The following is an 11,519-nucleotide window of genomic DNA, read 5'->3' on the forward strand; positions in this document are numbered from 1 at the left end:
GTCATTTGGAGTTCAAATGCTTTTTCGTTAACATGCATCAACAAGCAACTCTATGACTATTGAGCATAATAAATGGAATAGATAATCCCATCGCTGCGTTTCTCCGCTCGTTCCTGTCAGCGGGGGACAAGTGCGAGAGGGGATGGACGAGGTTCTACTGTAGTGTGTCCTATAAACGCCGAACGGGCGTGCCGCTACTCGCAACGTCATGTGAGTTGGCAACTGTTTATGTGGCAACATCCCTTTTTTTCAGTCAAGTAGATCCGTCCTACTGCCAGGTTCACAAGACAATCCAACATGTTACATTTCAGTGTAAAAACAAAGAGCATAATCTTATGAGTGTAATCGTATAATGTTATGTGCCTCACTGATGGTTTCCCCCCCCCCCCCGTGTTATATAATTTTAAATAGTACATTGTAGAAATGTTTTAACATAATTAAAAACCATCAAACCCCATTTTCCATAAATAGTTATGAGATATTCGGATAAAAAGAAAAAAAGAAAAATCCTCTTCCTCACCATGTGAGGCATAAATAAATATTAATAAATAAACAATTAGGACATGTGCCTCACTTTTTAAGATTGGCAAATAGTAATGCCACGCAACAACAGATATTGTAAAACTGTGCAATTTTCCTTTTCGATTTATAACGGCTGAATGTCATTGGCACTGTGTTGAGAAGTGCAGAATAAGCACACACTGACCATGGAGCCAAAAGTGTAATTCAAGCCATCTATAGGGGAGCCAAAAGTGTAATTCAAGCCATCTATAGGAAGTAAACTCGATACGAACACGCTGGCGAATCGAGGAATGAACCCCCCGACCCTCTCTCTCGATCCACGCTCCTCTACAGGGAGAGAGGAGTGGTGGCAGGAAACAACTTCAAACATGGAAGAAATCATACAAAGTTACAAATCCTCCCTTATAAATAAAACTAACTCAAGTAGTTCCTCGGACTTTGTGACCAGTCTAGCAGTGCTCTCACTACTGGCACGTATAGTGTCATAATATAGGTGTGTGTGTGTGTGTGTGTGTGTGTATATATTTTTTTCAGGTGTGATGTCCATGAAGTAAACTGTGGATATGATGCATAGGTGGCAACTGTGACATCTGGGATAATAACGCTATATCCTGTTCAGCCAGCGGCATCATGATATTTATCTATGTGTGTGTGTGTGTGTGTGTGTGTGTGTGTGTGTGTGTGTGTGTGTTTGTGTGTTTGCGTGAGTGCGTGCGTGCATGTGCGTGTGGCAAGTGAGAGACTGAATATACAATGCTTGTGCGTATTACTAGACGTAGATTAGCCCCGACACACAAACAACATGTTAGGATGGACAGAGATATGAACATTCTAGGTCTGAGTGCACATGGAAAACACGTGCCTCACACAACACTTTCATCCCACCTTCATCAACGCATTTTTTTTTTTTTTTTTTTTTTTTTTTACTTCAGTAGCAGAGACAGAACCCACCCCCCCTCCCCCCTTACCTTTCCAGACAGCCTCCTAGGACCACAGTCCTAACCCCCCCCCCCCCCCTCCCCTCCCCTCCCCACCTCTCCCAGGGGGTCCTATATGACCATGCATACCCCCGGCTCGTCCTCCCAAGGGGGGTGGCGGGTGAGAGGGAGGGGTGGGGGGGGGGGCGGCGGTCAGTCTGACGGACAGTGGTAGCTGTTGATCCACAGCAGGTCGTCCAGCACGCCCCAGTGCAGGTAGAGGATGGAGCCCACCACCAGCACGTGCATGATCTGGTGGCTGTTGCACCAGTAGTCGAAGAGGCCCGGGCGGAAGCGCTCGGGGATGCGCGCGATGTTGATGACTCCGCCCAGCACGGCCAACGCGTCCATGGTGAGGAAGTGGCGCAGCGACGTGGGGCTGCCGCCGCCGACGCCCACCCAGCGGAGGAGGAAGAAGGAGAAGCGGAACAGTGCCTGCCAGGCGAAGGAGCGGAGGCGCCGTACGCTGCTCCGCGCTGTGATGGCGCAGTAGATGGCGTAGCTGGAGAGCATGATGTAGATGAGCAGGGCCACGGTCCGGGTGAACGGGTAGCACAGCAGGGTGCTGTAGACGATGGGCAGCGCCCCTGAGGCAGACGCACGGGAGACGAGAGTCAAACACACACTCCCATTGCAACATCCACCTTATCACTGAATATGTTTAGAAAAATACTTTTTGACGAGACAATGAAATTACAATCGGAGACACACGAGGCAAGAGGAGAAGGACAAAGCTTAAAAAGTAGCGGGGACGAGAAAGAGTCAAGACTATAAATAATTTTGAAAAGGTCAGAGACTCGTTTCAGGTGTCTGGAAGTATTTGGCTACTCTCTATTTGCTCCTACATGGTGACCAATTAATATGAACTGTGTCACGCTCTCCTTGACTATGTTTTCCGATCACGAGAAAATTACCGGATGCCGAAGCTATCGCTGAAGATGAGCGCGTGCCAGGCCAACAGAGCTCCGGTATGAACGTTCCAAGGGTTCACACGCCATGACCCTCCAGACGTGGTGGAGGCACTGGTCTTCTGACCTCTCCGTCGTGGACTACAAGCACAATGCCACTGCCTGATCTCACCCTCTCCTCTCTCGAATAGCATGCAGTATCTGTCTCTAGTCCATTCAATTAGGGATGCACCGATCCGATATTGATATCGGATATCGGCCCCGATATGACTAAAATAGCTGGATCGGGTATCGGTAAAAATATATATATATATATATATATATCGGATTTTTTTTTTTTTATAATAATACAATATAATAATAAATAAAATGAGAAATAACAATTCAGTACATTTATATCTATGTGTTAATTTGTTACATTTTGTTTCACTAAGTTAGGAAATGTTTTAAGTCAAGCCTGATGTTGCCTCGCACAAAAGAACGATCCCAGTCTCTTCCACACAGTGATTTACTTCCATCGTTTATTTATTGAACAATGGGTATCGGATCGGTACTCGGCATCGGTCGATATCCAAAGCCCAGGTATCGGTATCGGGACTGAAAAAGTCGGATCGGTGCATCCCTACATTCAATCTCACCATTGTTATTGTCTATCGCCCTCCAGGTGCCCTCCAACACTTTCCACACGAGCTGGATATGCTTTTAAGATGGCAGCCCCCTGGTGCTATTGGGTGACTTCAACCTGCCTGACTCTTCCCAGTCTGCTACAGTGGTCTCTGTGGCAAAGAAAACAACAACTAACCTTCTTACTGTCTTTTTACTATTATGTACCTTACTACTATGCTACTATACTTATACTACTACCTATCGTACTAATAGGTCTATACTATTATGCACTCAGAATGTAACACTCAAGTTCGACACTATTCGACACCACTGACTCGTAGCTGCCAGAGATGTACCACTCCTGCTGACTTGTCGTTCACATTTTTTTTTATCCACTTTTTCTCCCATTTTCTATTTTTCTCCCATCCCAATTTCGTATCATCCAATTCAACCCTCCCCTGTCTCGAACGCTGTTTCTTGCCTCCCACAAGCCGGCTGCAATGTGGACTAAGTCATACATAGCACGAGTCCCCTCCGATACTCGAGGTAACAGCAGTCGCATCTTTTCACCTGCGCGGCGCGATCTTTCAGCGTCAGGGGTCTGCGCTTTGGAGGGGCGCCGCCCCCATCGCTTCCTGATTCTACTGCGCAGGGCCCGCAGGCGCACCAACCGACCTGTAGGAGTCGCTGTCCACAACGCCCGATCCCCACCCATCAGTTTCCCACCCCCTAATACTGCCAATGTGTATTAGTACGGACGACCAGCTAAACTGAAAGCAATGTGGAGCACTGGGCTCGAACAGGCGAACCCAGCGTCTCCAGTATTCGTGGTGAGCGCCTTGCCCACTGCACCACGTAGCCGCCCCGTCATTCACAATTTGTAAGTCGCTTTGGATAAAAGAGTCAGCTAAATGACAAGAAGAAAAAAATAATGACTAAATGTAAATGTAGGAGGTTAACATGGGCGGCGAAAGGAAACTGGCCGTGCTTCGCAGCGCTCCAGCGCCCGGTGTGTCACACAGACCAGCAGCTCCTTCCTTCACACTCTCAGCCTACATTTCTGAAACTAGGAAACCACCATTTCCCTCGTTCTGCTCAAGACCACCGTCACCTCGCCCCCTCGAAATACAAAGGGGCAGGCAGGTTAGAAGTGAGCAACCTGATTTTCCTTCACTCAATCATTCATAATATATATTTAGCAATGTTTGAGTCCCTCTAATTTGTCAACTCTCAAGTTTCCGATGTCAACAGATTACCGATGATTCATGCATCTGAGGTAATAACCTGTTTAAATGACAGGTCATAAGCAAGGAGATGGTGATCCCATTCAACTCAATGTTGGCTGAACTAAAGGTTTCCATACTTGCACTTCCATGCGCTACACAGTGACGTGATGACCTTTCCTTCTTTTATAGCTTCCTTGTTGCAGTGTTCAGTAATATCAATAACTGACAGGCAATAAACACAAGTCCACTCCCAAGCTGTTCCCTAGCGACACAATTCCAGTGCAACCATCTATAGAGTGTCAGAATCCCAAGACAGGATTCTCAGGGAAAATCCCCCCACCTGAAAGGGTTCACCTCTTAAGCCCTAGCCATATTATCAGAAGATTCGCCCAAAAAGACATACCTAAGTAAATGGAAGATTGCTCCACTTCACTTCTACAAGGGCCATTTGCATGTTCTTTGTATCTATGGATCTCAGGGAATGTATTCCCAGAATTATTGTGTCTGTTACTAGGCTTGAGTAAATTGTAATGAACCAAAGGAGAATATAGATAGATATAATATTATAATATTTTTTGACAGTGAATAACACCATTCTAACATTGACCAGACGTGAAAATTCAGCACCTTCTTGAGATCATGTGTACAAAAAATCTAAGCAAATGAATAAAGGGCAGATGATTTACAGGTTTTTTTGTAGATACAGTACTGAATTTTGCCATCCGGACACATGCAATTTGAAATATGAATATAGAATATAGAATATCAGGCCTATAAATGACCTTATTATGGCCAAGTCTATGGATCGGGCCAAATCTCCTCTTTCCAATGGCAGAGTTCAATCTGGATTTAGTTTGCTGTTTTGATAGAGTTAGGGTCTTTACTCTTGGCTATATTTGAAAAAGAAATGCAACATTAAATACGTTCTGTATTGATCGATTTATGGCGTGATATGAATCTCGGCCCTGTACCGGGCCCGTCAGGCTTAAGGGGTTAGAACCTTCTGGGATCAGCTTCGTCCCCGGGGGGGACCTCCTTGTCTTACCTAGCGTGTTGATCATACAGATGCCGCACATGTCGAGCGTGAGGAGGGTGTGGTAGACGGGCTCTCCGCCCTCGTGGTTCATGAAGAGGTGGTAGAGCACGGATCCCAGCTGAGGTGACAGGCAGGCAAGGAAGTGGACCACGCCCAGCCACGTGACGCTGATCTGAGACCAGGGGATGTTGAGGGGGAGGAGCACCAGGAAGCAAACCAGAGGGATGCCTGAAGAGAGGGGGGGGGGGGGGGGGTCAGTAGGGGGTTGATAGCATGTATAATAATGCTGTATATACCATATATATTTATTCTCACCACATACATATCTATCCACACCTGTCTATACTTACCTGCACATAGTCCTTTACTATATCTGTATCTGTACATATCCTACTCTTACTAGTTACGCTGCTGGCTAGTATGACTACTACCATACCGTCTTTACACCTGTATCACTGTACATATTATACAACTCTGTACATACATCTGTTTAGCACTACACTCAGTAGTACTCATTTGTATATTTTGTACCCAGTTTAATCACATCTATATTATATATTGCTGTTGCAGTTTACGGCTACATTTGCACTCTAGTTGGATGCCAAACTTATTTCCGTTGTACTGTACTTGTGCTGTATAATGACAATACATTTGAATCAAATATAATATAATATGATATCATTAAATTATTTGTATTTATATAATTCACCTCATGGCTAATAGGTCAATCTAGTACAATGTATTTTGTATGCTTGCTGTCTTCCGAGACTTTTCTTAACACATTCGGGGCCAACCATGTGTATATATACGTGTTTCGGATCCAACGCTTGACGGCCAACCACGTATATATACGTGGCAGGGTTGTTTTGGCTTTTATTCCATTGTAATATCCTACTCAATGTCACAGAGCGGCACTGCAGATTTACTCTACTCTTGGAATTCGGAAAAGTGCATTACCGGCCAGATCCTCATAGGGGCGCTGTCTCGATAATGCAGTGTTCCCTGTTACAGACCGGTGTTTTAATTTTTTTTATTATGAATGGGCTTTTCTGTTCGCCTAAAGCTATGCGTGTAGCCGATGGCCTGGAATCGTTTTTGGGATGCTGAATTCAGTATGCAGTAAAGGAATATATCATCAGCCAATGGACATATGGATCTACCAGATGGCGATCGATAACTGGGAAATCCTTTTTGGGATCCAACCGGCCACAGGTAAGAGCGATTTGACGTCAATTACAGCCCGATCGGGCCTTGCTCTCATAGCCATCCACCCGGTCAGCGAATAAGGCTACTGAGGCTAATGCCGTTATTGGTAATCAATAATCAGAAACGGGGGCGGCTACGTGGCGTAGTGGGCAAGGCGCTCGCCACGAAATCTGGAGACGCTGGGCTTACCTGTTCGAGCCCAGCGCTCCACATTTGCTTTCAGTTTAGCTGGTCGTCCGTACTAATACACATTGGCCGTATTAGGGGGTGGGAAACTGATGGGTGGGGATCGGGCGTTGTGGACAGCGACTCCTACAGGTCGGTTGGTGCGCCTGCGCAGTAGAATCAGGAAGTGTCGGGGGCAGCGTGAGCCTCCCACGCGTTACTCCTCGCCACTGAGAGATCGAGCTGCGCAGGTGAAAAGATGCGACTGCTGTTACCTCAAGTACCGGAGGGGACTTGTGCTATGTATGACTTAGTCCACATTGCAGCCGGCTTGTGGGAGGCAAGAAACAGCGTTCGTGACAGGGGAGGGTTGAATTGGATGTTACGAAATTGGGATGGGAGAAAATATAGAAAATGGGAGAAAAAGTGGATAAAAAAAAATCAATAATCAGAAACGACGTCCCCCCCCCCCCCCCCTTTCATGCATTCATGGTGGACCATGATACCGACAATATGCACTTTGAGTTTTAGCTCTAGCTTGTCTATAGCCGAAACGCCATTCGATTTAACGTTATTAGCTTAGCGCCCTATAACTTGCGTTCCAGGAAATACGCCAGAACATTCTGCTATAACGTTCATATTCACGATGCTATAAAATGGGAACATATTGATGAAAAAATTATTTATTTAAGGCATATTGAAGGGACGGTTTATAGTGTCAATTGACAATGAGAATGGACAGATAGCAATAATATAAAGTATAGATTTAGCTCTACAAACAGCCTCACGCACAATGAAAGTTTGTTTTGATATGCTGGCCGTATAGAGTGGGCCCGTCTAATCCCAATGGCCCGAATGTGTTAAAATCTGTGAATTCAAAAATTGCCACATTGGTAAACAAGGAAATATCAAGCAAAAAGAAAAGTACCACGTCTTCGCGCTTTAATGCCACCGCAGGCCAAAATGTGATCATTAATGCACAGCGATGCTTGCTGTAGGTTACTGTATCTGGACAGGAAGGTGAAAACGGCTTTGTGAGCAAAATCTGGTCCTTGAAATCTGATACACACACGCACAGACACACACACAAACACCTCTTTCCCAATGTCAAATAATTTGACCCAGTCAGGTGACAATGCCGATGGCATCTAACGCATTTATTTTGAGTGTCTTATCTCCTGCACAAAGCATGAGCTTTCATCCTGCAGGGCTTTGCTCCTATAACTGGGCGGGACACTTGTGGATTTGTATGCAAAACATACTAGCCTACATAATAGCTGTAGTAGGCTAGTTATTACATCTTCAAAAAGCCTCACTGTAGAAGCCTGACCTACTAGCACACCTGTGATACCTTGAAATTAAACATGTTTATTTCTTACATAATATAGACAGTGTTGTTAAGGGGGCATTTGAGGTCACATGCTCAGTTGACAGAAATCAATTACTTGTCAGTTTAAGTGTAATAAAAGCTTTCCAGGGCAAGTTCCCTTTGCCCTAATAACCACCAGGTCTGCCATGTCTCTACTCAGCTGACAGCTGGAGGGCCATGCTGCAACGATGAACACATGCGTTTGAATACATTGGCAGATTCTCAAAGGTTAATGATCCAGAATAGATGCTTACCTTTTACAGCTTTGGGCTATTGTGACATATTGAACCAATAGAGGGAAGGACTAAAGAATCATAGCATGTTAAAGATGATGTGTTATGATATGTAACAGTCTGATCACGTCCATATGAAAATAGAATAGATTATTGCAAAGCCAGAGAGATTGCAGCAAAATACTGCTGAGCAGCGGGCAACACAATAATCTATACTCAAGACAGATTATGACATGGGTTTTTCAAGAATCTGTTGGGGAAATGAATGGAATGTGTAACTAACTATGTGTCAAATGGAACATTAAAATTGACGCATAATTCTGTAGTTTTATTACAGCAACCATCACATCTGCTAGCTAAATATTGTTCCATACTGTTATACTCACCATGAGTGTAAATGTTGCCAAGTTCATTGTGCAGGTAAAACAGGCTTTTGATACAGTCTTGCACAGAAGAGATTGGTCGGTATCCAGTCAGGACGTATTTGTTGAATTGAAGATGGGGGGGCGAATTGGCCCAGTCTAGTAACCTGGGTCCATTTAAAAATGCCATAGCAACCACAACAGTTAAAATGATTCCGCCAAAAAAGTAAGAAAGGGACTGTACACCTATATACAAGTTTACCAGAATTATTGCGACTAAAATCTTGTTCGACACCATGGGTGATGGCATCTATCTGAGGTGTTCTTTATATTGTGCCTCTAGCCACATAGCTAGACAGGTGTAACGGTAGCCGCAGTTGCCTTTCAGCGCCAACCGCGGTACCTGGCGACGGCGTTGTGGCTCCGCCGCTGTTGAACTTTAAATCCGGCACCTGTGTCCTCCGCAGGGGTTGGCAAAGACACGGCCAACCACATACACGGTGCATGACAATGCCGGTCATTACATTTGACATCTAATTGTCTGTAGAACGCGTAAAAGCCGTCGGAGTTTGGCAGACAGATTATTGTTCCCCGTCATGGTAACCACGCTGTTTCCTCGCCGACATTCCATCGCACGGAGAGCGGAGCCTCGAACGGGTCCAGGCGGGGCGGAGCGCGCCGCTCACCGCCGTCCATCCAGGGGTCCAGCGGTGCTATAGCTATCTCGCGGTGGAGTTATAGCGTTGTCCTCCCATTCATCCGTCACCTTGATACTGCTGAGTGATAAAAAAAAAAAAAAAAAAAAAAAAAAAAATTATAATAATAAATAAATAAAGAATGGGTTTCTCTAGCGGTCAGATTTGCGATGGAGGACCGTTTGCGGGGTCATACATACTTCCATTAAAACACCAGTCGCGTACACTCAGCCGCCTATAATGCCAGCTTCCATCCTGTGTTATTTACAAACGATCCATGTTTTTGTTGCTGAGATTTGTTCGCGTGTTCCCGACCAGCAGCACAGCAGCAACTGTAGCTATAGCTCCCGTTAGCTAGCAGCGCGTTAGCAGCTGTGGCTAGCGAGACAAGAGAGGTGTCAGCGCTTTCCCGTGCGTGTTGCTGAGGCTGAGGTTTGAACCGGTCACGTTAGCTATCTATATTTCCAAACAATAAAGGTCCGGTCCTTTGTGTTTAGACCCATATTTCTAGCGGCACGCGAGTCCATTTCTTCTCCGTTATTTGCATCGTCTCTCTCTCTTCACCGGCGGCGGCCTCGCGTCCCCTGCTGCATAGCTGCACAGAGTCGGCTCGGCTGATGCTGCCTCCACTGCCGGCCAGTGACGCTCCCTGATCCGCTACTCGCTGCTGCAGCCTGCAGCGGAGTGGACCGTCGAATGGGGAAGGTTGAATGAGGGATGGATGGATCGGGTGGGTGGATCACGCCACTTGTGTTATAATAGCGCTTGTAGTAAGTAGCCTGCTGCCTAATGTACAGTGAAGTGAGACCTCTACGGGATTTGTGTCTGACCGTGTGGCGCTGTGGTAATAATAAACGAACCCCCCTTTTCGCAGTCCACCCATGTTTAGTTAGAATCACATGTCTTGTCAGAATGAGAATCACTGTTTGTATACATCAGAAATATGAATGATCATGATATGACCATTCATATTTCAGAAATATTTAAACTCAGTTTTATCAGTACAAATGAGAGGAAGATTAATGACACTATTTGTTTTGGTCTGTGATCAATTATAGAATTATTGCATGGATTCTTCCAGCTATGAACTGCACCCATGCTGCCCAGCTCAGGACCCCTGTTGTGTGGATCCCATCCCACTGGCCTATATTGTTGTAAGATAAACATTTGAGGCATAGCATACCTTTAATGTAGGCTACATGGAGACATTATAGCCTATATATATATATATATATATATATATATATATATATATATATATATATAGTAAACATCATACCACTATTGGGTTATTCTCTGTATAATAATACTATTATATACAGTATTACTATTTATTTATACATACTATTATACAGTTACTTATGTTTATAGTGTCCTATATGTTACTTTATGTTTATATTAGATATTTTTTTATATATACACCGTGGGAAGGGGGAAACGAAATTAAATTTCTGTGTATGTCTTGCACATTATGAGAAGCGACAATAAAGGTGACTTTGACTATTTGGCTAGTTTATGCTTGGTGACTAATTCATGTATCATGTTCTCTTTGACTAAGTTTTCCGACCACAACCACTGTGACCACATGCAGTCCATATATAACACTGTTTCACATAAATGGCGGGCTCTATAGTCTTCAGGCACCTGCTTGAAGTATACGAATTTTGAAAGGAATTCCACATTATGACTTGCACCCCATCGTTTCCTCGCACCCTGCCCATTCCCATGTCGGTTCCGCCTATCCATCCCAACAGAACCAACCCATTAAATACACTATTCTGATCCACTGATGCGGTTCTGGGGCGGCTCGCCATTCGCCCAATTTTCCCGCGGTATCCCCTTTAAAATCCGCTCTCTTTCCCTCCCTCAGTGTCGAGGTATACATTGTGTTAATTCATTATCTTCGTTTACATACCGATCATTCATTGTCATGTATTATGGCATCAGGGAATAATTTCCCCCAGGGATTCCCTATTGGCTCGGGATATCTGGGTCTTCACTTCCCCCTCCGGAATGGGGTCTTTTCCCCATGAAATTACATATAACATCTATCTCTATCGGGCAAGCGCTCAACTCCCCCACTGAGGCCACTCCACCAAGTGGAGTCTATAGTTTCAGGTTTTCAAGTTTTGTTTTATTTGTTACAGTGAAATGCTTGGTTCTGTATGAGTCCCCTGAGATTGTGCTTCATACAGTAAAAAGAATAAAGGCCAA

The 11,519-nt window shown here is 44.8% G+C and overlaps 1 protein-coding gene across 1 annotated transcript; it reads right to left on the reverse strand.

Annotated features, from left to right (window-relative positions):
* Nucleotides 1-1,652: 1,652 nt before the first annotated feature.
* Nucleotides 1,653-8,815, reverse strand: paqr4a (progestin and adipoQ receptor family member IVa; the record flags this gene model as incomplete). The annotated part of the gene is made up of 3 exons (XM_084329543.1): nt 8,635-8,815; nt 5,285-5,503; nt 1,653-2,086 (listed from the first exon to the last, which is right to left on the reverse strand). The coding sequence occupies exons 1-3, from the start codon at nt 8,798-8,800 to the stop codon at nt 1,653-1,655; spliced, it is 819 nt and encodes a 272-aa protein (XP_084185669.1). The 5' UTR covers nt 8,801-8,815.
* Nucleotides 8,816-11,519: the final 2,704 nt, after the last annotated feature.

The sequence above is a fragment of the Notolepis coatsorum genome, assembly GCF_963971535.1.
Source record: "Notolepis coatsorum genome assembly, chromosome: 14".
In the NCBI taxonomy this organism is placed as follows: domain Eukaryota; kingdom Metazoa; phylum Chordata; class Actinopteri; order Aulopiformes; family Paralepididae; genus Notolepis; species Notolepis coatsorum.